The sequence below is a fragment of the Galeopterus variegatus genome, unplaced genomic scaffold, assembly GCF_000696425.1.
Source record: "Galeopterus variegatus unplaced genomic scaffold, G_variegatus-3.0.2 Scaffold2769, whole genome shotgun sequence".
Classification (NCBI taxonomy): Eukaryota; Metazoa; Chordata; class Mammalia; order Dermoptera; family Cynocephalidae; genus Galeopterus; species Galeopterus variegatus.
This window is the reverse complement of record NW_007728880.1, coordinates 1-26467: the sequence shown is the minus strand read 5'-3', so window position 1 is coordinate 26467 and position 26467 is coordinate 1. Positions and strand designations below refer to the sequence as shown.

The 26467-nt window shown below is 35.4% G+C and overlaps 1 protein-coding gene across 3 annotated transcripts in view; it reads left to right on the top strand.

The window, feature by feature from the left end:
* TRPC1 (transient receptor potential cation channel, subfamily C, member 1) overlaps nucleotides 1–17511 on the top strand; it is a 93975-nt gene extending 76464 nt beyond the window's left edge. For all 3 annotated transcript variants that reach the window (XM_008582930.1, XM_008582932.1, XM_008582931.1), the window contains 4 exons: nucleotides 13766–13938; nucleotides 15434–15635; nucleotides 15928–16122; nucleotides 17134–17511. In XM_008582930.1, the coding sequence (XP_008581152.1) occupies nucleotides 13766–13938; nucleotides 15434–15635; nucleotides 15928–16122; nucleotides 17134–17361 (798 nt within the window). In that variant the 3' untranslated portion in view covers nucleotides 17362–17511. The remainder of the gene's footprint in view (nucleotides 1–13765; nucleotides 13939–15433; nucleotides 15636–15927; nucleotides 16123–17133) is intronic.
* Nucleotides 17512–26467: the final 8956 nt, after the last annotated feature.

Below are 26467 nucleotides of genomic sequence, written 5' to 3'. Positions count from 1 at the left end.
TGGGGTGAGATGGTATCTCAGTGTGGTTTTGATTTGCATTTCCCGGATGCTGAGTGATAAATAATTTTTTTAAAAAAAGAATAAATTGAAAGAAGCCTAGTCAGAATCTTGTTAAATTTCTAAAGAAAACATTTTTTTTTTTCTGATTATAGAAGTGATTAATACATATTATTATAGAAAACAGTAAAGGACAAAGAAAGCAATGAGCTGTCATCTCATACCTCAAAAGCTATTCTTAACATTTTGTTGTATGTCAGTCTGCTGTGTACTGTTTGTTTCCTCTTCCAGGTTGCACTAATCATAAACATTTCTCCAGGTGGTTAGGTTCTTATATTAAACTATTTTTAAAGTTGCATACTATCCCATAATAGGGATATAACATAATTTATTTCAAAAGTCCCCTATTCTTGAACATTTATCCTGTTTCAAATTAGGAATTCACTTCTTTTGAAAAGCCACTGACATATAAAAATTTTAGGTGAGAGTTTTGTTAACAAATTTTAAGGAATTTTAGTTATGTTTGCTTTTTATATTTAATACTATATAAAAAATTTCAAAACTAATGAACAAGAAGTAATACTTTAATTGATAAAAATAACAAAGGGTTTAATATATACTTCACTTAACATATTTTGACCATTTAAAGAAAGGGAAGGGGAAGCAGAAAAAATGAAAGAAATGGAAGAAACTGGGAGGAGAAGGGAGAGACAAAAGAAATACAAACAAGGATATTTGTCATGGAAATTAGGTCAGAGTGTCCTTAATACAGCACTTTAATTTGGAACCTAATTGTCTTTCACATTTTATTCTCTAAGTTTTTCTATTAAAATACTTAATGTTGATTGGCTTTATTATTTATATAATCTCTTTCAAAGAATTTTAAATTATTTATTTGGGTGCAGTATGTCTTATATCAAAACCCCAAAATATTTAAACTACCAAAAAAAAAAAACACCCTTAGGACATATTTGTCCTATTTCTGCCTATTGCTTTTAGACATTTAGATATGCTGTTAGAAAATTTGGAGAATCTGTTTTCTTTGTTGCTGAACTGTTTTGTGAAGTTTGTGAATTATATTATTCCATAAAGGAAGTAATTAGACAAGTGTAGGATTAAGTAAATTTATAAAAATTATAACTGATAATATTGTTTTAAACAGATTAATTTGTTGGTAAGGATTCAATTCAGATTTACTTCATTGTAAATATCAAGGTCTTAGTCCATATGGATTTTTCAGAACAAAGTCTGCTCAGTTTTCAATTCACATTGATCCTATTTTCTGACATTTAGTTCAGCTACTGGATTATCAGTTTATGTCTTCTTTTGTGATCATGGCTATCACTTGTGGTTCTGAAGCTAAATCTCAGTAAAATTGCATAAAATAAGCTTATGATTATATTCATTTCTAGAGTTGGATTTAAGGACTTAATGTTTAATAGTCAAAAGCCTCATAACTGTTCCCTGTCTAAACTTTAACTGCAGTATAAAAATTAATAGGAAACATAATTATTCTAAGGATGGAGATTTAAAATTATCCATAATTTCTTCGTAATATTGGAACCCAAGGAGTCTGTTATCAAAAATTGCATTTGGTTTCATGAAATAGAAACCCCAAAAAGAGTGACCAAATACAAGGTTTATTTTTCTTAGGTAACAAGAAGTCTAGAAGTAGGCAGTTTAAGCCTGGTGTAGCTTTTCAGGGCTGTCATCTAGGATCTAGGTTTCTTCTGTCTTCTTAGTCAGCCATCTTCAGAGTGTGACTAGTTTTCATGGATGCAAGCTGCCTGCTCCAAATCATTTATCAAGTTGCACCCAGAAGGAAGAAGAGAAAGTTGCAGAGAGCAGAAGGCAAATAGCTTGAGCCAACCGTCTTCCCTTTTTGTAAGGAGAACAATTGAGTCCCCTAGAACCCTGTCAGATACTTCTACTTATATTGAATTGGCCAGAATTAGGTCACATGGCAATTTGTAGCTACAAGAAAGTCTGAGGATATCAGTTCTTTTAATCGAGCGTATTGCCACCAAGAAAACATGGTCTGTTTAGTCAGGAAAAGGGAAAAATTGGATAGGAATCTAGAGTCATATTTTTAGCCTTTCACTTAAAGAAATTTTATTTATTTTTAAAATTTTCATTGTGTTAAGAACATGTACCACGAAATCTACCCTCTTAACAGATTCTTAAGTGTACAATATTAACAGTATTGTTCTCTGTAGGCACAATGTTTTACAGCAGATCTCTATAACTTATTCATCCTGCATAAATGAAATTTTATGCCTTTTGATTAGCAACTCCCTGCTTTCCCCTCCTCCCAGTCCGCAGCAACCACAATTCTATTCTTTGCTTCTATGAGTAGACTATTTTAGATTCGTCATATAGATGGAATTATGCAGTATTTGTCTTGTGACTGGCTTATTTCACAATTCTATTCTTTGCTTCTATGAGTAGACTATTTTAGATTCGTCATATAGATGGAATTATGCAGTATTTGTCCTGTGACTGGCTTATTTCACTTAGCATATTGTCTTCCAGGTTCATTCATGTTGTGTATATTGCAACATTTTCTTCTTTTTTAAGGCTGAATAATTTTCCATTGTATGTATATACCACATTTAAAAAAAAATCCGTTCATTTGTCGATGTTGATGGACATTTAAGTTGTTTCCACATTTTGGCTATTGTGAATGGTGCTAATGTCTCTTAGAGATATTGATTTCAGTTCTTTTGGATAAATACCCAGAAGTAGGATTGCTGGATCCATAATAGCTACACCATTTTGCATTCCTACCAGGAGTGTATAAGGGTTTCAATTTCTCCACAACTGTACCAAGACTGGCTGTCTTTTGTTCATTTGATAATAACCATCCTGCCAGGTATGAAGTGATATCTCGTGGGTTTGATTTGTTTTCCCTGATGATTAGTGATGTTGGGCATCTTTTCATATGCCTATTGGCCATTTGAATGTGTTCTTGGGAGAAATGTCTAAGTCTTTAACCCATTTTTAAATTAGGTTATTAGTTTTTTTGTTATTGAATTGTAGGAGTTCCTTGTATATTTTGGAAATGAATATATGGTTTGCAAAATATTTTCTCCCATTCCATAAATTGGTTTTTCACTCTATCATTTCCTTTGCTGTGCATATACTTTTTAGTTTGATATAGTCCTATGTATCTATTTTTGCTTTTGTTGCCTGTGCTTTTGATGTCATTTTCATGAAATCATTGCTAAGACCAGGGTCATGAACATTTTCCCATATGTTTTCTTCTAGGAGTTTTATAGTTTCACGTCTTAAGTTAAAGACTTAATCCATTGTGAGTTGATTTTTGTGTATGGTATAAAATAAGGGTTCAATTTCATTCATTTCCATGTGGATATCTGATTTTCGCAACACCGTTTGTTGAAAGGATTACCCTTTCCCCATCGTGCATTTTTGGCACACTTGTTGAAGATCAGTTGGCCATATGTATGCATGGATTTGTTTCTGGGCTGTCTATTCTATTCTATTGGTCTAAATGCCTGTCTTTATTACAGTACTGTACTCTTTTAATTACTGTAGCTTTGTAATATACAGTTGGCCTTTGAACAACACAGAGGTTGGGGGCATACAGTCGAAAATACACATATAAATTTTGACTCCTCAGAAACTTAACTACTAATAGCCTACTGTTGACCAGAAGCCTTACCAATAACATACACAGTAGATTAGCACATATTTTATATATGTATTATATACTGTATTCTTACAATAAAGTAAGCTAGAGAAAAGAAAATGTTATTAAGAAAATCATAAAGAAAAGAAAATATATTTACAGTGCTGTATATTTATTGGAAAAAAATTTGTGTATGAGTGAAACCACACAGTTCAAACCTGTGTTGTTCAAGGGTCAACTGTATGTTGAAACTGGGAAGTGTGATGCCTCCAGCTTTGTTCTTCATTGTCAGGATAGTTTTGTCTATTTGAAGTCATATGAATTTTTGAATAATTTTTTTCTATTTTTGTAGGAAAAAATGCCATTGAGATTTTGATAGGGATTGCATTGAATCTGTATATCAGTTTGAGTAGTATGGACATTTTAACAATATTACGTCTTCCAACCCATGAACATGGAATGTCTTTCTGTTTGTGTCTTCTTTAATTTCTTTCATCAATATCTTATAGTCTTAAGTGTACAAGTTCTTTTCTTCCTTAGTTATATTTATTCCTATTTTACTATTTTTGGTGCTATTATAAATGAGATTGTTTTCTTAATTTCCTTTTCAGGTATTTGGGTCATTAGTGTATAGAAATACAACTGTTACTTGTATGTGTATTTTGTGTCCTGCAACTTTTTACTAAATTTATTTCTTAGTTCTAGCAGTTTGTGGAGTTTTTAGGCTTTTCTGTATATAAGATTATTTTATAGACAAACAGTGGCAATTTTACTTCTTCCTGTCCAGTTTGAATGCCTTTTATTTCTTTTTCTTGCCTAATTGCTCTGGCTAGGACTTCCAGTACTATGTTCAGTTTGTGGAGTTTTTAGGCTTTTCTGTATATAAGATTATTTTATAGACAAACAGTGGCAATTTTACTTCTTCCTGTCCAGTTGAATGCCTTTTATTTCTTTTTCTTGCCTAATTGCTCTGGCTAGGACTTCCAGTACTATGTTGAATATAAGTGTCAAGAGTTGGTGTCCTTATTTTGTTCCTGATGTTAGTGAAAAAGCTTTCATTTTTTTCACCATTGAGTATGATATTGGCTGTGGGCTTTTATATATGGCCTTTATTATGTGACATTGGAATTGAGCTTTGAAGGATAAATAGAAAAGAGGTGGGTGTAGGTGTTCCAGGGAGAGGGAACTTGTGACAACTTTAGTGTCTCCTGCACTAGAAAGTCTGTTCGTGGGCTGGCTGGTTAGTGCAGTTGGTTAGAGCACAACCTTATAACACCAAGGTCACAGGTTCAGATACCCATACCAGCCAGCTACCAAAAAAAGAAAAAAGAGTCTATTCCTACGCTCATTTTCTCATGTGAGTATCTCCATCCTATGAATTAATGCTTTGAACCTCTAATGAACACTCCTATAGCTTGTCTTAAATTGCAAAGTTATGTTGTTTCTACTAAATTAAAATTTCATTGAAATGGGGAGTTTATCTTTATTTTCTCATCTTGACTTTACTCACTACCTTGCCATAGTAGTTAGTTAATGAATATTTGTCAATTCAATTGAAAAACTGGTTTGAATGGGGTTGGATAGAGACAGTTGCTGAGTGGCCTGAGAGAAGAAAAAAGCTGATGGAGAAATAATGCTATACTATCCTAGCTGTTACTGTGGCTTCTCATTCAAAATGATAACATCAACTAATATTTATTTAATATGTCGTGTGGGCCAGGCACTGTTCTAAGTGTTGTCCAATTATTTGATCCTTATCACAGCCCTTGTTATTTTACTATTTACATTTTACACATGGGGAATCTAAGGTTTGGAGAAGTTAAATAGTTCACAGAACTAGTAAGTGGTAGAGTCAAGAGTTGAACCTGAGTCTGTCTGACTCCAGAGGCCAACCTGTAGTTCGGTCTCCCGCTTTTATGAAGGATGCCAGCTAATTCACCTCAGCAGACATAAGAATCATGGTTGGGCATAAATCACTAATGTTTTATATTTTAAAGAAAAAAGACATGAAGATAGAATCTATAAATAATTGTGGTAATAGTAATAATAACAGCAAATATTTCTTGCGCCCTTACCATGTACCAAATACTGTTCTAAGATCTTTATTTACATTTATTACTTCATTTAATCCTCACAACCATTCCAAGAGGCAGACTCTTTTATTTCCATTTTACAGAGGAAGAACCTGAGTCATACAGACATTAAGTAACTTGTATAAGGTCACACAGCTGGTAAGTAGCAGAACTGAGATTCCAGCCCAGATAGTTTGGCTCCAGAGCCAATGGTCTTAACCACCTTGCCAACTTGGCCCTCAGTGTTTTCTATACTACAGATTGATATGATTCCCTCATTAACTTTTATTGTATAATAACTTTGGTGAACAGGTTTTAATAATTTACAGATTAAAAAAAATTCTTCCTTGTTTATCCACAATTTTCAAATGAGCTAAACAACTGGTAGTTGGATGATTAGAAATGGCAAGCCTTGACCACATAGCACTGTACCCTTTTTTTCCCACCTGGTCCCAGGGTAGTACCCTTTCTCTCAGGTCACATGTTTCATCTCTTAATGCTTGTGGGCTTCGAACAGAAGCTGTGATATTAATGGTTTCTCCTGCTCCATGACTTTGCTGTATGGGTCCCTGATATCCCACCTGGAAGAGGAAGATTTGGAATCCAGGTACGACCCTGTTGGGGTGGCTGTAATACCAGCTACAACCTACTTATTCGTTTAAGAAACATTTGTTGAGTACTTGATAAGTATGACACTAGGAATACATGCTAAGGATCAGGCTGTGCCCACGGTTCAGAGTTTTATGGTCTTCACTCTCATTCTTGCCCACAGGTTACAAAGAGAAAAAAATTTTATTTTCAAAATTTTTACCCATAAAGAGATGGTCATGTTTTATCTTACATAGACTTTTCTTCTCCTGAGAGCTGAGCAGAGGAGGGCCTAATTATATTATTATTTTTTTTTTTCGGACTTTATTTATTTATTTATTTATTTATTTATTTTATTTTGTCGATATACAATGAGGTTGATGGGCCTAATTAATTTTTTTTTCGGACTTTATTTATTTATTTATTTATTTTATTTTGTCGATATACAATGAGGTTGATGGGCCTAATTATATTAGATCAACTATTTTATTTAGTAAGACAAATGTAATAAATTAGAGTACTCTTTTGGAAGAGTCTTCTTGCTGACACAAAGATTTCTTTTGACTCATGAGCATGCTCACAATCAAATCTTTCAACATTATGGTGGCATTGGTTCCTTCTTTTTTTTTTTTTTTTTTTCTCCCTTTCTTTCTTTTTTTTTTTTATTTTAAAAGATGACCGGTAAGGGGATCTTAACCCTTGACTTGGTATTGTCAGAACCACGCTCAGCCAGTGAGCTAACCAGCCATCCCCATATGGGATCTGAACCTGTGGCCTTGGTGTTATCAGCACCACACTCTCCTGAGTGAGCCATGGGCCGGCCCTCTTTTTTCTTTTTTTAAATAGAAGAAACATCATGTGTACAAACAGTGCTTGGCCTACAACAAATGCTCAATAAATGTTACTTGCTGTTATTCTTGTAAATCCTAAGAAGCAGTAGTTACTGTGACTTTAGCAGCTCCTGTAGTATTGTTTGAAATAGAGAAGTTTGATGTGTAGTAAGCTAGAAATTTTTTTTTTGCAAATAAACTCAATCCCATTTGGAAATGGAAATCTTTGAATACTGCATGTAGTCCCAGAGAGATGAAAATCCTAAAATGAGTATACTAATATTTCTTAAAGCTCTGTGCCTTAATCCTTTACTATGTAATTATTTTGCAGGCAGTTACTGGTACTAAGTAGTGAGACAGTTCTGATTCTGGCAGTTGAAGTGTAGGTGGTATGGGTCAATGAGGAGAGAAGAGAGAGAGGCCAGGCTTTCAGAGAAAACAGCCCCTCAGGAGTTTTACTTCTACTTTTTAAGGAACTGTTTAAGTCCAAGATCTATCAAAAAAGAAACATACGACTTTCATCCTTTATTGTGGTACTCGATAAGACTAAGTGATTAAAAACCAGTCTTAAGGTCAGGTGGGCCTGTTTCCCCTTCCTCTTTCTTTTCTCCCCTTCCCACTATAAAATATCACCTCCTCCTCTTCAGTGCTGTGATAACCAGTCTTCACAAGAGCAGCAAATCACCGCCTCCAGCTTCTTTTCAAGGCTGCCTTGACCTCATCCTTTGGAGCCTCACATCTAGAGACACTAAGTGGAAAAAAGACAATTTTTGAAGGAGGTTATTTGGGAATTTTTGAAGAGGTTATTTGGGAATTTTCTCAAATATTAACCCCTTTTCTTCCCCCAAAGTTCCTTCCTTCTCTACTTCATTTGAGGATAAGAGGTGCATTTCTTTCCCAGAAGTAGAAATGTTTCTTTCCTAGGGATATCTGCTATATTAAGCAGTTGCAGATAATTCAACTAAAAGCCTCACATTAGTTGATTAGGGCTCTCAGAGGAGGATCTCCAAAGCAGAAGTTTCAGGCAAAGATTAGTTCTTGGGTGGCAGTGATAAGCAAATCAGACTAAAGGAGGGGGTTCTTGAGGGTCTATGCATTCATTCTTGGGCCTCAACATTTGTGATAATTGAAAGTGCTTTTATCTAAATGTCTTGCTCTTATGTTTGATCTAATTACTGGAATTACTAATATTACAAGTTGGTGAATATCACCTTGGGTTCTGGCAGCTTGATTCAAAATCTTGCTCCCTCACTTACCATTACTTAATCTCTGTGAGCCTCAGTTTCTGTGACTGTTGTTTTGAGGACTAAGTGGGTCAGTGTATACTCATATAAGATGTATAGCAGAGTACCTAACACATGGTGGGCTACACATAAACGTTTAGTACCATTCCTACATTCCTTTTGTGGCAGACCTGAAAAATAATATAAGAAAATTTGAAAAGTTAATTTAGTGCATGAGACATGAGTGCCTATTTTATTCCTAGTGAATTATTTGGTTTTACTGGATAATTATCAGATTTAATTTAGTAGCCTATAATATAAATGGCACATTTATATTATTATATTATTATATATTAGTATGTAATAATATATAATAATTGTATATTCATATATTGGTGTATTATATATTGTATATTTTCTAATGAGTAAAGAGTGATTTCAGGTGCTTTGCACTTTGAATATTTTTGAGGATGGATATTTTTCTTTTAAAAAGCATGGAATGGGCCGGCCTGGTGGCGCACTGGAGAGTGCGCTGCTTGGGAGCACGGCAGCGCTCCCACCGAGGGTTCGGATCCCATGTGGAGACCGGTTCCTGCTCACTGGCTGAGCACGGTGTGGGCGCAACACCGAGGGTTGTGATCCCGTTGCCGGTCCCCAGTACAGGTGTGACACCGAGGGTTGCGATCCCGTTACCGGTCAGTAAAAAAGACAAAAAGGAAAAAAAAAAGCATGGAATGTTTGAGCTAGAGGGAAACTTGTAGTCCAGAAGTTCCCAAAGCGATGGGGCTGCAAAATCACCTGGGGAGCATGTTAAACCTAGATTCTTGAGTCCTGCCCTCAGAGGTAGTGATTAAATAGATGGTGTTAAATACTAGCAAATAGCATGTAAGTGAGTCTGATCCAGCATTTGGCTATCCCCCATATCCTTTTTATTTATTTTTTGTGTTTTAGTGGCTGGCCAGTTGGGGGGTCTGAACCCTTGACCTTGGTGTTGTCAGTACCACACTCTGCCAACCTAGCCCGAAGGCTGGCTCCCATATCCCTTATATAGATCAGGAAACTAAGGCCCAGCTCACACAGTTTTAAAACTAGGACTTGTTAGTTAACCAAGTTAATTAACAATTACATCTTTTTTTGATATTCATCCATGTATCAATTCAACAGTCCATGGTGTATGGGAACTATTAGGTGAGACTAACTCCGTTCTAATTGAACCAAATTTGTGTTAGGAGAGCAAAGATAAAACCACAAAGTGATGTTTTAGAAAAGTGCTTAAAGAGTTAGAGACAAGATTCAATTCCTACCTCTGCCATCTATTAGTTATATTACTCTGAGCATTTCAATAAGTTTCTCTGAGCTTCAATTTTGTCATATGGAAAAGTGGAGATAATCAATACTAGCCTTCCCCACCTTACAGGGTAGATTAAAAAAATGAGACAGATCTTGGAAAATGGGAAAGAATTAGAGAAGGCACATAAAGGGTTGTTATGTTTTCAACATTTTAATTAATATGCCAGGCTCTGGAGTTTATTAAGACATGGTGCCTGCCCCTAAAGACTGCTAGAGTAGACAAACAATAACATTAGTATAAAGCGAAAAATACTACTTTAGAGATGACAAAGTTGCTTTGTGAACATGACTAAGGGAGTACCTGGAGAGAGTCAGGAAGGCTACTAGAAGAGGAAGCATTTGATCTGAGTCCTGAAGGGATGAGAAGCTTGCCTGGCAAAGAACAAAGGGAAAGTAACATACAGAAGCATGGAGTTGAAAAGCATGGTGTGTTTGGAGAAGACAGGATGTTCTTTATACTTGAATCGTGGGTTGGAATTAGGGAGATGAGGCTGAAAAAGACAAGTAGGCTGAACTCTTAAGGTCTCTGTGCAGGAATTTAATATCACACATGCAAAGGAGGTTTTTGAACATGGGCAGCTTGATCAGATAGAACTTATAGACAGATTATTATGGCTTTATTCTGGAGGAAGATTTGGGAGGAGAATGACACTGAGTTGTGGTTATTATTGCTTCCTTTTGTCAGGAACTTTTGTAATTAATGAGCCTAATATATCAACCTTTCCCCTTGATATGAACCCTTTCCCTTGGCAGGCATTTAGGTTGTTTTTCTTTTCTGTGTAGTACTCCATGTATGAGGCTTTCTGCCCCTGTTAAATTATTTCCTAAGGAGAAGTCTCCAGAAATCATATTAACAGATCCATCGATATCCTTATAATGCCTCAGTATTTCTATTTCTTTACAAAAGGGGGTATTAGTTTTCTGTCACATAAACAAGTATCAAATTATACTGTTTCACGACATTAATATCATTTGGTGCTATCTTTTTTTTAAGTTATACTAACTTAGTAGTTTGTTTTTAATTCCCATATTCTGATTACCTAGGGAGATTTTTTTTCTTGTGTGTGTACTAGTATTAACTCCTGTGTAAGTTTCAGTATAGATATTTTAATTACCTTTCTCCTTCCATTTCTTAAATTTTTATATTTCTCAAGTAAAACTGCCAAGTAGTTTTAAATAAGTAAATATTTAAGACAGCATATTAATTACTTTTACCATATATAAACCTTATCATCTTTCTCAGTCTAAAGAAAATTTACTGTTTTTAATATTTGCCTTTCACATGAATATTTGGTTAGTGTCTTCAGGTCAATGTTCACTTCAGTGATATCCACTGTACTACTTTTGGTTCTTCCAATTTATCTAAGAACTAGTATGTTTTTAAAAAACAAATCATGAAGTTTGTGATGTTCTTATTTAATATTACTCACCTTGATATCGAAATGGATTACACTTGGGGCCAGCCTGGTGGCGCACTGGATAGTGCGCCGTTTGGGAAGCACGGCGGCGCTCCCGCCCGAGGGTTCGGATCCCACATACAGACCGGTTCCCGCTCACTGGCTGAGCGGGGCGCGGGAGCAACGCCGAGGTTTGCAATCCCGTTGCCGGTCCCCGGTCCGGTACGGGGGCAACACTGAGGGTTGCGATCCGTTGCCGGACATGGAAAAAAGACAAAAGACAAAAAAAAAAAAAAAAGAAAAAAGAAATTGATTACACTTATTCTTTTAAACTTAGTTATGTAAAACTAAAGCTTCTACTTTTGACTAAATTCTAAAATTAAAGTTATATCATCATACATGGTCACTCTTGGAAAACCCCATTTACCTATAAGTGTTCAAACTTTCTTAAAAGTAGTCTTTTCTGAAGTTATCAAAAGCAGTTACTGTATTCTTACTGTCATGAGTTATTAAGTTCTTTACTGATATGGTGTGTTCTATTATAAGCATTCACAATCTGAATGAATGATTTTCTTTTCCAAGATGACCCAGTAAAACTGCCATTGATTAAGAGGGAAGTGTATTTTTCCTTTTTCTCACATATTTGAGCTTTCTGATTCTAAAAGGTCCCTGTTTTTTCTGTCAATTTGGTGAGGGGACCAAGTGAGGGAAGCATAGGCTTTGAAGAGTACCACATGACCTAATCATATACACAAAAGTCCGGCATATCGGATCTCTCCACTGTTGCCGAGTTTGGGGGACTAGCTTGTGATGTTCCTAAAAATTTTAGCACACATCTTCTGCTTAATTAGCTGACTCACGTTAGTGGGCTAGAAGAAGCCCACTAAAAGTGGCCTGGCCACTTGCCTGTGGCAATAATTTTGTATCATTGGCAGTGGGTATATGCTATGTTGGTAGGCTTGGGTCAGTTAGGAATTTAATTTGAAGCTGAATTTAATTAATGATATAGATTCGACCTGGTTAAGTTTGAGGAAGGGTTATTTTTAAGCAATGATTTTTGTATCTTAAAACTAATAATTGCATGTAGTAAAGAATATTCAAAGGGATATACAGTGAGAAAGTCAGCCTTTTATACCTTTATTCCTAACTTCCATAGGTAAGCATTGTTAACAATTTCTTGTGTGAACTTCCAGAAATTTTCTATGCATACGAAACCATATATGTATGAAAAAATATATATCTTATCTATCCTTTAAAAATATAGAAACGGGAGCTGTTATATGTATACATACCATTCTGTACCCTGCTTTTTTTTTTTTTTTTTTTTTTTTTTCCGTGTCTGGCAACGGATCGCAACCCTCAGTGTTGCCCCCGTACCGGACCGGGGACCGGCAACGGGATTGCAACCCTTGGTGTTGCTCCCGCGCCTCGCTCAGCCAGTGAGCGGGAACTGGTCTGTATGTGGGATCCGAACCCTCGGGTGGGAGCGCTGCCGCGCTTCCCAAGCGGCGCACTTATCCAGTGCGCCACCGGGCCGGCCCTGTACCCTGCTTTTTTGAAAGTGTTTTATAGACATCTTTTATGCCAGCATGTATAAATGTACTTCATTTTTTAAAAAAACAACATTTAGGGTATTCTCATTTTTTTGCTACCTCTCTCATGTCACAATGAAAATCCTTGTATAAACGTGCATCTTTGTGTACTTCCTATCTGCAGCCTAATTTCCTAGGGATAGAATTGCTGGGTCAAAAAAGTACTGTCAGATTATTCCCCAAATTTGTATACCAATTTAAACACCAAGAATTTATGGAAACTACCTAATACCCAGATTTTGAAGGAGTATGAAGGAGAATGAAATTAGGCTTGAAAAAGTTTCCAGATGTACCATATATGTCTAAATTACAAAAGCTAAAAAATAAAAAATAAAAATAAAATAAATAAATTACCAAAGATACTGATTCTTAATACCAGACACTCTCATTTGGCTTGCACACATAATGTTTTCTTACGATAAACTCAAAATGAAAGAAAAGTGATCACCTCAACTAAAGAGATTAGTGCAGTCTTGGAGGAGGAAATGCTGTCCTTTATGAACTGGTTTAGAATTGGTTCAAAACTCAGATGAAATATTATGTGTCATAATGATTTTATAATTTAAACTTTAAGGAACTATATAAGTATAAGCATTTATTTCTGCTTAGGTATGAGCAGGGCATTTTCCATTTATCTCTTGCAAATTAGACCTTTTCTTAAATCTCCATGTCTCTTCCTCTACCTCCAGCGCAACAAAGTCCTCTACAGACCTGATCCAGATTCAAGGAACATAGCATCCAACATTCACAATGTTAGCATGATTAGAATGGCTTTTTGTAAGGCAGCTGGGTTTTTGCTTCCTCTACCTCCAGCGCAACAAAGTCCTCTACAGACCTGATCCAGATTCAAGGAACATACCATCCAACATTCACAATGTTAGCATGATTAGAATGGCTTTTTGTAAGGCAGCTGGGTTTTTGGTTTTCAAAGTGCAGAAATATCTCAACCAGATGGACTAAAAGGGGTAGCCTGTGAATCATGTGTTTGAATTCCTTTTACTACTGGGTCATTTAATACTTTGTTTTTCTGATAATTTTAATGAACACCTATGTAATATATTCCACAGATCTCAATGGGACAGATGTTACAAGATTTTGGAAAGTTTCTTGGAATGTTCCTTCTTGTTTTGTTTTCTTTCACAATTGGACTGACACAACTATATGATAAGGGATATACTTCAAATGAACAGGACTGTGTGGGCATCTTCTGTGAACAGCAAAGCAATGATACCTTCCATTCGTGAGTGTATTTAAAAGTTTTTGATAAATATATTCTCTGTGTCTACTGTGTTCTATACGAACTAGTATCTATAGAAATGGAACTTCAAAGTTTCTTTAAGAAATTCTTTTCTAATGCTCACAAATTTTAATAAGTACTATTTTTTCATGAATCATTTATAATCATCTTTACATATAGAATCTTAAATTGTAGGTCCAAGTTATTACATCATGTTCCCTACTGCAGTCTTAACTTAGTAGAGGAACCCTTGTCATTTTTTGCACTCTTAGCATTTGGGGCAGTTCTTTGTCAGTCACATGTATTGCAAGATGTTCAGCATCTCTGCCTCTCGAGTATTAAATGTCACCAGCAACTCTCAGTCATTGTTACAACCAAAACATTCTCTCACATTTCAACACTTCTTACAGGGGCATTAGCGCTGAGAATCATCAGGACTTCATGAACATTTTTTTTTTCTCTCTAATGTATCATAAGGAATTGAAAACCAGTTGTGAGGTACATAGAATACCTCCCCTCATTCCTAAATAAAGTAATGGAGAAGGGGTGTGGAATTACACATTTGTTGTGTTCCTATTATGTACCAACTATTCTTTAGTTATTTTGTGTATCTCTTATTTAAAGAATAAGATTAATGAATATGTGTTCATTTAACACATACTGTGTACAAGACACTGTTCTAAGTGCTAAGTGAATGAAATATTAGTGAACAAAACTATTTTCATGGAGCTTATATTCTACTGAGGTGGTGAAGGCAATAAAAAGGTAAATAAAATAACAGTATGTTACACAGCAATAAGGGCTAAAAAGACAAATAATGCTTGGTCTAAGCAGTATATATGTGTGAGGGTACACTTTTAGATGAAGGTAGGGATTGCCCCAGAACAGATCACGTTTAAGTAAACATCTAAAGCTGATAAAGTAGCAAACCATGAATATATATTATTATATATTATGAATATATAATAATTGGAGGAAGAGCATTCACAAACAGAGGAAACAGCAAAAGCAAATGTCCAGAGGTGGAAGTATGACTGGCATGTTCAAGAAAAGGCCAGGTGACCAGTGTGGGCAGAATGTAGTGAATAAGGGAGAGTTGTAGGACATGAGGTCAGAAAGGAAATGGAGATCATGAGGACCCTGTTAGCCCTTGTAAGGATTATGGGCTATTGACATTGAGAGCCGTTCAAAGGTTTTGAGCAAAGGAGTGGCAGAATCTAAGTAGATATTAACAGGATCATATGGCTGCAGTGTTGAGAACAGACAGAAAGCTGGCAAGGGGTTAAACAGTTAGGAATAACTTATGTTCCTTCGAATCTGTTTCTTTGTTTAAAGTAAGGCGTATCTTTACTGTGGAAATCAACCTCATTTATTGTATAAAGTATTATTTATTCAAGGATAATCAATGTTTCATTATGTAATTTTGATATAAATGAATTATTTATTTTTGCTAATTTCTTTAATTTCCTTTTAAACAGAGATGTAACTGTCTTTACAGGTTCATCGGTACTTGCTTTGCTTTGTTCTGGTATATTTTTTCCTTAGCACATGTGGCAATCTTTGTCACAAGATTTAGCTATGGAGAAGAATTGCAATCCTTTGTTGGAGCCGTTATTGTTGGTACATACAATGTCGTGGTTGTGATTGTGCTTACCAAGCTGCTGGTGGCAATGCTTCATAAAAGCTTTCAGTTGATAGCAGTAAGTGTTCATTATTTTAAAAACTTTATATTCTCTTCAGATCATACTAAATGTATATTAATAGGTAAGGTGACCTAAGATGCTGAGAATTAAGACATAATATCATTTTTAAATTAAATAGAGATTTTTTAAGTGTAGCATATAATAATTGCAAATCTTGAGCCAAACTTCTACCTACAAGATGTGAAAACATTTAGAAAGTTTAAAACAATATTTTTCTCCTTGCCACCCCCGTCCGTGTGTGTGTGCACGTTTTCATATTCTATGTTGGTTTTTAATTTGCCTCTTATAGAATCATGAAGACAAAGAATGGAAGTTTGCTCGAGCAAAGTTGTGGCTTAGCTACTTTGATGACAAATGTACATTACCCCCACCTTTCAACATCATTCCTTCACCAAAGACTATCTGCTATATGATTAGTAGCCTCAGTAAGTGGATTTGCTCTCATACATCAAAAGGCAAGGTCAAACGGCAAAACAGTTTAAAGGTAAGAAATTAGAAGTTTGAATTGCAACACTGAAGTGTTAACACTTCCCAATCTCAAATATTTTTTAAAGCATAAATATGCAAGTTCCTTAAGGGCTGCACCTGATTTTTTTTTTTCACTCCTCCATCCTCAATGCATTGCATAGTATCTAACACAAGGTAGGGATTCAATAAGTATTTATTGAGAGTGACAGAAAGAATTGAGGATTTTTTAGTTTTCAGATTTTCTGAACATATGGAACTCGTTTCATAGTTTTAAAACTTGGAAAGTATTCAGAATACCTATTCTGTCGCCATAGATGAAGAATGTGTACTAGAGTCAGTTCATATTTTTCTGGTTCTTCTTCACAGTTATTCAATACATCAGTAATTCAATCCATGTTGCTATAAACTAGGGACTGGGAAATTTTTTCTGTAAAAGACCAGACAGTAAATATTTTACACAATGCAGGCCCATACACAGTCAAAGATATTATGTGTGCAGTGCTATAACAAGAAAGTAAACAAATTTCCACAAAACTTTTGCTGACAAAATTCAAAATACTCATATAACAATAACCTGAGTAATAATTTTTGTAGTACAGGTCTACTAGCAAAAACAGTGGAATTCCTTTAGTGGGGGAGATAAAATTTTGCTTAATTATGGTTTAAAAAAATTAGAGTTTCCTATCATCAAGTTGGTTACAAATGTTCAGCTGCAAAAACCATTCTTAAGTCACAAGCTGTAAAAAAGAAGAAGTGGACCCTATTTTGCTAATCCATACCATAAACAGGATTCCTAAGACTAATTTTTTAAATCAAGATAAGCATAAAGGTGAGGGAATAAATCCAATATACAGGTTATTTTGTTTAAAAGAAGTGTTGAATATTATCTTGTATCACGTGGTGGCAAAACTACAGTTTAATAAAGCATGAAATGATGTGTTTTATCTATGAATATTTTTAAAAATTCTACCTCATTTAAATATTGTTTCTGAATATCATTAGTATCATATTATTGTTTGTTTTCAAGGAGTGGAGAAATTTGAAACAAAAGAGAGATGAAAACTACCAAAAGGTGATGTGCTGCTTAGTGCATCGTTACTTGACTTCCATGAGACAGAAGATGCAAAGTACAGATCAGGCAACTTTGGAAAATCTAAATGAGTTGCGCCAAGATCTGTCAAAATTCCGAAATGAAATAAGGGATTTACTTGGCTTTCGGACGTCTAAATATGCTATGTTTTATCCAAGAAATTAACCATCTTCTAAATCATGTAGAGAATACTTTTCAATAACGTATCTGAAAGACTGTATTTGCATAACTTGCAATTTAATTAAGATATATATTGAAATAAAGAACTATGTAAAAGCCATTCTTTAAAATATTTATAGCATAAAATATATGGTATGTAAAATATATAAAGAGAGTTTTTAAAACCTGTTAATAGCTCTTTGCAGGAGCAAAACAGATTAAGTAGATAGATTTTATTGGCATGCTGCTTGGTTTTCTGTATATTGAAATAAAGAACTATGTAAAAGCCATTCTTTAAAATATTTATAGCATAAAATATATGGTATGTAAAATATATAAAGAGAGTTAGTTTTTAAAACCTGTTAATACCTCTTTGCAGGAGCAAAACAGATTAAGTAGATAGATTTTATTGGCATGCTGCTTGGTTTTCTTTTGGATAGTGCTTTAAAATTTTTTTCTTTTTATGGTTAAGAGGGGTAGTTATGTAAACATTGCCCGGAAGGTTTTGTGAAATGAAGATCAGCAAATATGTGCTGATCGCCTTCAATAGGGTATACTTGAAATATAGAAGTCATGGTTTTTAAAATCTCTGTTTTAGGAGTTCACAGATGAGGGGTTCAAAAAGTTAAGGGAAAGATTCATATTATCTTCTAATTTCATTTTTCCATGAACTTTTTGAAGTAACCTCGTATAGTTCCACATTTATTGTTTAGTAGTATAGTGTTATCTAAGATAATAGTCTATTTTTTGTTTATTACTTTGTTATAATCTTAAGCAACAATAAAAAAAAACCTTAATGAATATTTGAATCTATGTCTCTATCGATTTAAATTTACTTCAGTTTTTGTTATTGTAATATATTTACTTTTGCATGGTTATAATCACTTTATATTTTTAATTTTTTTTTCACTTAATAGTATTTTGTATATACATTTCCATGTGTTGATTTAGTCCACATATTTAAATTTTTATAGACTTATATAGTTTTTGAAAAATATAGTCAGTAGACATTTTTATTTTTTAGCTACTGAGTATTTATTATAAGTTTGCATAGCTACTTCTGTAGGCATTTGGTTGCTTTTAACTTTTTCTTAAAATAATAGTGATGTAATTTTTTTTCTAGTTGGAGTAAATGTTCATTGTTATGAAATAGGAGATGCTTCTCTATCATATGTAGTCACAGCTTGTTTTGTTTTTGTAGAACATTGGAAGACCCTTTAATGCAAATATTTGTTTTATATTTGGACTAAGGTTCTTGAGCTTTATCTCTCAAAGTATTTTCCACAAAGCATAATATAGCTTTTATAAAAGTGACTTTATGCTTATTTCTGGATTATTCTTGCTGCTTGATGAAAAGCACTGATTTTTTAAATTGGAGAATAAAATGTATTAAATATTTTGTGTGTGTTCATATTAGGGATGTAGTTAAATTTTTTCACAGGCTATTACTTATATACAACCAAATGTCCATAAACTGGTGAGTGGGTAAACAAATTGTTCATCCATACAATGGAAATCTACTGTATTAGTCTGTTTCTGTTGATTATAACAAAATGCATGGAACTGGGTAATTTATAAGAAAATGAAATTTATTGTTTACAGTTTCTAAGGCTGGGTGGTCCAAAGTCCAGGAACACTTTTGGTGAAGGCCTTGGTGGTGGCAACAGCGACAGCAGGATATCACATTGTGAAATGGTGAAGCACAGAGAGAGACTGGCTTCCTCATCATTCTCCTTTTAAAGCCCTCCAAACCACACCCATGGCCACCATTTTAAATCCATTCGCTAAGGTATGGTCCTATAATCTAATCGCCTCTTCAAAGCTCCACCTTTCAATTATCATAAAAGGGTTTCCTACCCTCATCAGTTACAATGGGGATTAAGTTTTGGAGGGACATTCAACCCAAGGCATTCTGCCCCTGACCCCCCAAAACATGTCTTTTTCACATACAAATACATACATTTCTTCCCCAGAGTCTTAACGTGTTTCAAACCAAAAGTCCAAAGTTCAAAGTCTCATCTGTGAATTCAAAACAAGTTGTCTACTTCAAAGATACAATGGTGGGACATGCATAGGGCACATACTCCCATTCAAAGGGAGAAATAGACCTTGTAATAGGTCCCAAACAAGTCCAAAACCCAGCAGGACAGGCATCAAATATTACAGCTGGTGAAACATGTGCCTTGACTCCATATTGGAGGTCCTCTGCATGCTGGTGCAGTGGTAGGTTCCTTGGGCAGCTCCACTCCTATGGCTTTCCTGGTCTCAGGCCACACTCTGGCTCTCCTAGGCTGGCGTTGCTTGCTGGTAGCTCCACAATTCTGGGGTCCCCATAGTGGTCCCACTCTCACAGCTTCACCTGGCATGGTGCTGATGGGGTTTCTCTGCTGCAATTCTGACCCCACATTTCCACTGGGCATTGCTCTAGTGAAGTCTCTGTGCATTGAATTATCCCAAGCCTCCACAGGTCTGGTATTCTGTGAGCCTGCGGACCTAATACCACATGGTTGCTGCCAAGGCTTCCGGCTTATATCTTTCAAAGCTGTAGGTCCAGACATGCTTGGGGCTGATTTAGACATGGCTGGAGTAGCCAAAGCAGCTGGGGTGCTGGTGCTGGAAGCAGCTTCTTGAGGTGGCCCTGGGCAGCAATCCCATGAAGGGTGCCTCAGGCTTGTTCCCTGAGACCATTCTATCTTCCTAGCTCTGTGGGCTGGTAATGGAAGACTCAGCCTCCAAGATCTCTGAAATACCTTCAGGGCTGTTCTGACATTGTCTTGGCTATTAGCACCTGGCTGCCTCATAGCCGTGCTAATGTCTTTAACAACCAGTCCCTCTGCTGCAGTTTTGGATTTTTCTCCTGATAATGCTCTCTGCTTCTCTATCACATGGCCAGGCTGCAAATTTTCAAAATCTTTACACTCTGCTCCCCTTTTAAATTTTGGGTTTATGTCATGCCTTTGCCGCTCAGCGTAGGCTGTTACAAGTAACCATGCAGTTTCCTTAATGCTTTGCTACTTAGAAATTTCTTCCACCAAATACTCTGGTTCACGACTCTTAAATTTCAACTCCCACGAAGTCCTAGGGCATGGTCACAATGCAGCAAAGCTCCTTGCCAGTTCATAGCAAGGGTGATCTTTGCCCATTTCCAGTAAGACCCTTATTTATATCTGAAACCTCCTTAGAGTGGTCTTTACAGTCCATATTTCTATCAGCATTTTTGTTTTCCTTTGAAAATACGTTTATAAAATACCAAATAGGCTGAGGTTGTAGGCCCTTGGGAGTAAAACAACTGGGTCTAATTATTCAGAATTACACTAAGAAAATATTAATAGTATCAGGAATAACAGCTGCTCTGAATTTCTCATTTGTAAGTTAATTTGTTAGCTCTCTGGCATTGCTGTCCCATTGTAAACATGCTGTGTCTCCAGAGGATGTACTTAGAAGAATTTCCCATTACAGTGTTTCTTTTGATTTGATAATTTCACATTGTATTTTCCTCTCCTGTTTTCCCTTCCCCCAGATGAAATAAATGCTTTAGATATGCAGCATGTAAATAATGAAAACTTTAATGTGCCAGTTACAGGCTTTAAGAATAACCATCTTTAAGAGAGATGATTTCTGAAGTATGTTACATTCAGAACTGCTGTTTGAATGTAACAGCAGTTTTGTGTAAGAGGTAAATGTATGTTTAAAAAAAGAGCTATAGATAAATGACATGTAAGCTCCATTTTCCTCACCCTGCTACCACAATTTGGAGGATTCTCTCTCAATTAGGAAGGTTATTTAATCCATCCTTCAACTTTAGGCAAAATTATTTTTATTAAAATATATTAAAACTTTCAGAGGCTGTTTTAAAAAAAATTTGAGGTGGAAAATGCATAAGCCGCCTCAGTAACTCTTTCAGAAACTAAATTCTGCGAGGTAATTCAGCTTCATATTTTATTTTATTTTTAAATGTTTAACAGCTTTATCAAGGTATAATTCATATACCACATAACTCATAGCTTCATATTTTAAAACTCATTTCCTCCACTTTTATATTTCAGTGGAAGTAGCAAAAAATCACCATATTTTCTACAATGATTTTTTTAATGCAGATGTTTTCCTTCTTTTTTTTTTAAAGCTGTAAAACTAGACTAAGCATGGTAGGGAATGGCTCTTCTCTTATTCTCTTCCACATCCTCAGTTTAAGTATGGTATTAATGCTGAACGGCACAAATTTGTTGAATGAAAATTTAGCTATTACCTATTTGTATAAATAAATATTCTTTTTTTTTTTTCCTTTTTGGCTTTTTTCGTGACCGGTAACGGGATCGCAACCCTCGGTGTCACGCCCGTACCGTGACCGGCAACGGGATTGCAACCCTCGGTGTCGCGCCCGCACTGCGCTCAACCAGTGAGCTGACCGGTCTCTATATGGGATCCGAACCCTCGGCGGGAGCGCCGCCGTGCTCCCAAGTGCTGCACTCTACCGAGTGCGCCACTGGGCCGGCCCTAAATAAATATTCTATGAATGAAATCCACTCAGTTAGATACACATCTAATAACTGTATATTGTAGACTTTATTTCCTCAAATTGGATTGGAAGAAAACTTAGATCACCTACTTCAACCTTCTAATTTAATAGATGGAAAAACACATTTTAAATAATTTGTCCAAGGTTGTATAATGACTGACTTGAGATCCTGAACTCAATTTATTGTTTGTGTCCAGGAAAAATATTTCCAAAAACTTTGCTTTATTGAATTAATTTCTCTTTGTAGTTTCATTTTGATCAGTGAAGAGCTTAAGACTTTTCTAAATGAAAGTTTATTAAAGACATAACATTATGACTAGGTTCAAGGAGAGACTAGCAAGATGAGCAAGAATTAGAGGGAGAGGATGGATAGCGAGGTAGTAAACACAAACAGGAAAGCAGGAGTCAGCCTCTGAAAATACTTGTAACAAGCCAGGCCAGAGAGGGACCAGAATGGTTAGAAGAGAGAGACTGGTTAATTTTATTTCTGTGCCCCTTTTAACTTAATCAGTTTGGATATTCAAGTATCTAGCAATAATTTAAGACTATAAGGGATCTCAGAAAGGATCCAATTCAACTTTCTCATTTTACAGATAAGGAAACAGAAGCTCTCCCAATGCTACACTGTGAATGACCATTCAAGTATTTTTCCTTCTTGTCCATATGTTACCATTAATACCAATTTTTTGTGAGATTTATCAGATATACGAAGTCCCACTTTAAGCTTGTAAATTTAAAAAACATGTTTCTATACTTAAAAGCCCCATCTCACTAAATCTAACCTAATCTTAGTATCGGAATGCCACAGGGGCATCCTTCAAGCAAAAGATAATGTTTCAAATTCCCATCTAATCAAATTTTAGCCTTTTAAAACTCAGTTGTTCACTTTTTGAGAAGCAAATGACAAAAATGTAAAAATGAGGATTTTTAATAATTTTAAAATTCCTCAGAAAAATATTTATGTGTCTCCCAGAGCTTCTCAGTCTGAATACCAATTCTGTACAGCCTCTATACATCTATAGACCCTATGTTAAAAGGAAGCTGATAGTGTGTGAGGTACCTAATGCAAGACTCTTAATTACAAAAGATAAAATAATATTCAATATTTTGTCCTTATGCTAGGGCTTATTTATACATCTAAGGGGCAAATGTGTGAAACTCTCTATTAGTTATTATCACTTACCAGCAGGTTACCGTGGGTTTTCTATTTGGATAATCATATCATCTTTGCATTATAATAGTCTCGTTTCTTCCTTTTCAATCCTTATATTGTATATATCATTTTCTTGCCTTACCACACTGACTATACCCTCTAGTACAATTTCTAATAAAAACGATGATTTCAGGCATTCTCGTCTTACCACTGATCTTAAAAGAAGTACTTTCAATATTTCATTTTTAAGTATGAGGTTTGCTGTAGGTTTTCTTGTCAACTTAAGGACATTCCCTTTTATTCAGAGTTTGCTAAGGATTTATATTTTGTCATGAATAAACGTCGGATTAGATCAAATGGTTTTTCTACATTATTAAGATCAAGTAATTTTTCTCCTCCTAATCTATTGTGAATAGGACTTAGAAACTTTCCCCATTCTGTTAAGACTTTGACCTTTGTTAGCTCTAGTTTAGGTTACTTAGAAATCTGATAATACAATGTGTCAACTATGTTACTAGGCAAACTTGCTTATGGTAAAAATGAGCTCTGACTGATAAATTGTGTCTGGACTGGGGGAAACTCTTATTGAACTATGAATACCTGATAAGGGAACCATAGTTTTGGGCTTTCCTGGGTGTGTAACTCTTATAATTAGGTAGTATATCATCTGTGAGAAATCTGGAAGCTCGGCCTATGGAGTTGTTGCAAGAGATATTGGCTTCTGTGGAGACATAACCTTTAACCTTGGGTGTCTATGTCCATCTGACATGAATCTTGTCTCCTTGCATCTGAGACATCATCTATGGAGGCCGCTGAAAACGGCTAATGAATGTGTAAACTTCTACCAGACTGCTGCAAAGATTCCCACAGAAGAAAGTCGGACACTGTCCGCTGCTGTTAAGCTCTTATCCCTTCTGAGGATATTGATACCAAGAGAGGCCTATGGTACTCTTAAGAGTGTGAATGCTTAGATGCACCTAAGACTCCCTAGCTAGTATTGCAAATCTATTAATGCAGTAAAGTATGTTAATTGATTTTCTTTTTTCTTTCCTTATTTTTGGTGGCTGGCCACTGCAGGAGCTAACCCTTGACCTTGGTATTATAAGCACCATGCTCTAACCAACTGAGTTTTTTTGGTTTTCTAATGTTAAATCAACCATGCATTCCCAGGATAAACCCAACTAGATCATGATTTATTTTGTCTGCTACATTTTGTTTGATAATATACCTTGGTATTATAAGCACCATGCTCTAACCAACTGAGTTTTTTCGGTTTTCTAATGTTAAATCAACCATGCGTTCCCAGGATAAACCCAACTAGATCATGATTTATTTTGTCTGCTACATTTTGTTTGATAATATTTTGTTTAAAGTTTTTTCAACTATGTTCATAGGCAAAATCAGAATGGAGATTTTCCTAGCTCCTATTGTCTGCTAAAGTTTTGATATAAAGGTTATATTCATCTCATAAAAAGAATTGCTGAGTGTTCCTTCTTTACTTATACTCTGGAATGGTTTATGGTTAGATTGGCAATTTTTGCCCCTTAAATGTTTGGTAGACCTTCCAAGTAAAACTATCTGGGCCTGGAGGAAAGATTTTTAAATTACTGATTGAGTTTCTTTAAAGGTTATAGAACCATTTAAGTATTTTATTTCTACCTGAGTCCATGTTGATAAGTACTTCCCCCCCACACACAGGAATTTGTCCACTTCATCTAAATTTTCAAATCTATGGGCATAGAGTTCATAATATCCTCTTACTGCCTTTTAAGATTCTGTAAAATCTGTAGTAAAATCCCCTTTTTATTCTTAAATTGGTTTTCTTTTCCCTTTTGACTTATTTTCTTGCTTAATCTTGTCAGTGTTTAGACAATTATATCAGTCATTTTATTTTATTTTTTTGGCAGCTGGCCAGTATGGAGATCCAAAGAATAGAAGTCATTTTAAAGAACCAGCGTTTGGCCTTAATTTCTCTATTATTTGTGATTACTGTTTTATTCAGTTTCTGCTCTGTGCTTATTTCCTCTGACCTTTTGAAAGTTTACTCCACTAACTTCCTAATTTGTATCATTCACAAATTAATTTCCACTCTTTCTTTCATAAGGTAAACCTATAAAGTTATAAATTTTAAAGTGCTGTTTAAGCTGCTGGCTATATATTTTTAAAATGCAGCATTTTGATTATTGTTCAGTTTTTTTTTCCTTTTTTGTCTTTTTTCGTGACCAGCAACGGATCGCAACCCTCAGTGTCGCGTCGATACTGGACCGGGACCGGCAACGGGATCGCAACCCTCGATGTTGCGCCCGCATCTCGCTCAGCCAGTGAGCGGCCGGTCTGTATGTGGGATCCGAACCCTCGGCGGGAGCGCCGCTGCGCTCCCAAGCGGCGCACTGTAGCAGTGCGCCACCGGGCCGGCCCCTTATTGTTCAGTTTTTAATATTTTCTACTTTTCATTATGGTTTCTTTTTGATCACGAGTTATTTAAAAGCACATTCTTGGGTCGACCCTGTGGCTCACTTGGGAGAGTGCCGTGCTGGGAGCGCAGTGGCCGCGGGTTCGGATCCTATATAGGGATGGCCGGTGCGCTCACTGGCTGAGCGTGGTGCGGGTGACACCAAACCAAGGGTTACGTTCCCCTCACCGGTCACAAAAAACAAACAAACAAACAAAAAAACCCGCACATTCTCAATTTTCTAATAGAATGTTTTTTCTTATCTTTTTGGTTATTATTGTTTACATTTTGTTAATTTCAGATTCTTCACTGTCATAGAAGATGGGTATCTATCTGTATATTAGTTCTGTGAAATTTGTTGGGATTTGCTTCATGAAGCAATAAATGGAAAAGTTTTGAAATTGTTCAATGTGAGCTCAAAAATAATGTGCCTTTGTTCTGTTCTAAATATGTGCATTAGATAAATCTAGCTAACTGTGTGGTTCAAAACTTCTATATCTTTACTAATTTGCCTTATAAATCTGTCTTACTGAGAAAAACGTGTTAAGAGCTCCTACTATGATGGTAAACTTGTCAAATTCCATGATTTAGTTATACATTTTGAAGGATCTTATTACCTACATGCAAATTTAGAATGGTTCTATCTCCTTGTAATTAATCTTCTTCATCTTGAGTAATGCCTTAAAATCTATTTTTTGTTTCTGGAGTTAATAACACCATACCAGTTTTATTTTGGTTAATGTTCGCCTGATATATTTATCTTTTTGTACCTTTTTCCTGTCAACTTTTCTGTCCTTATGTTTTAGGTGTCTCTTTCAAATGGCATATAGTTGGTTTGTTTTTTTTTTTTTTTCCTCTAATCCAGTCTAACAATCTTTGACTTTTAACTTATGGTATTTAGTCTAGTTATGTTTACCGAAATTATTGGTGTATTTGTATTTCTACCACTGTATTTTGTTGTACTTTTTCCTTATTTCACTCCCTTTAATTT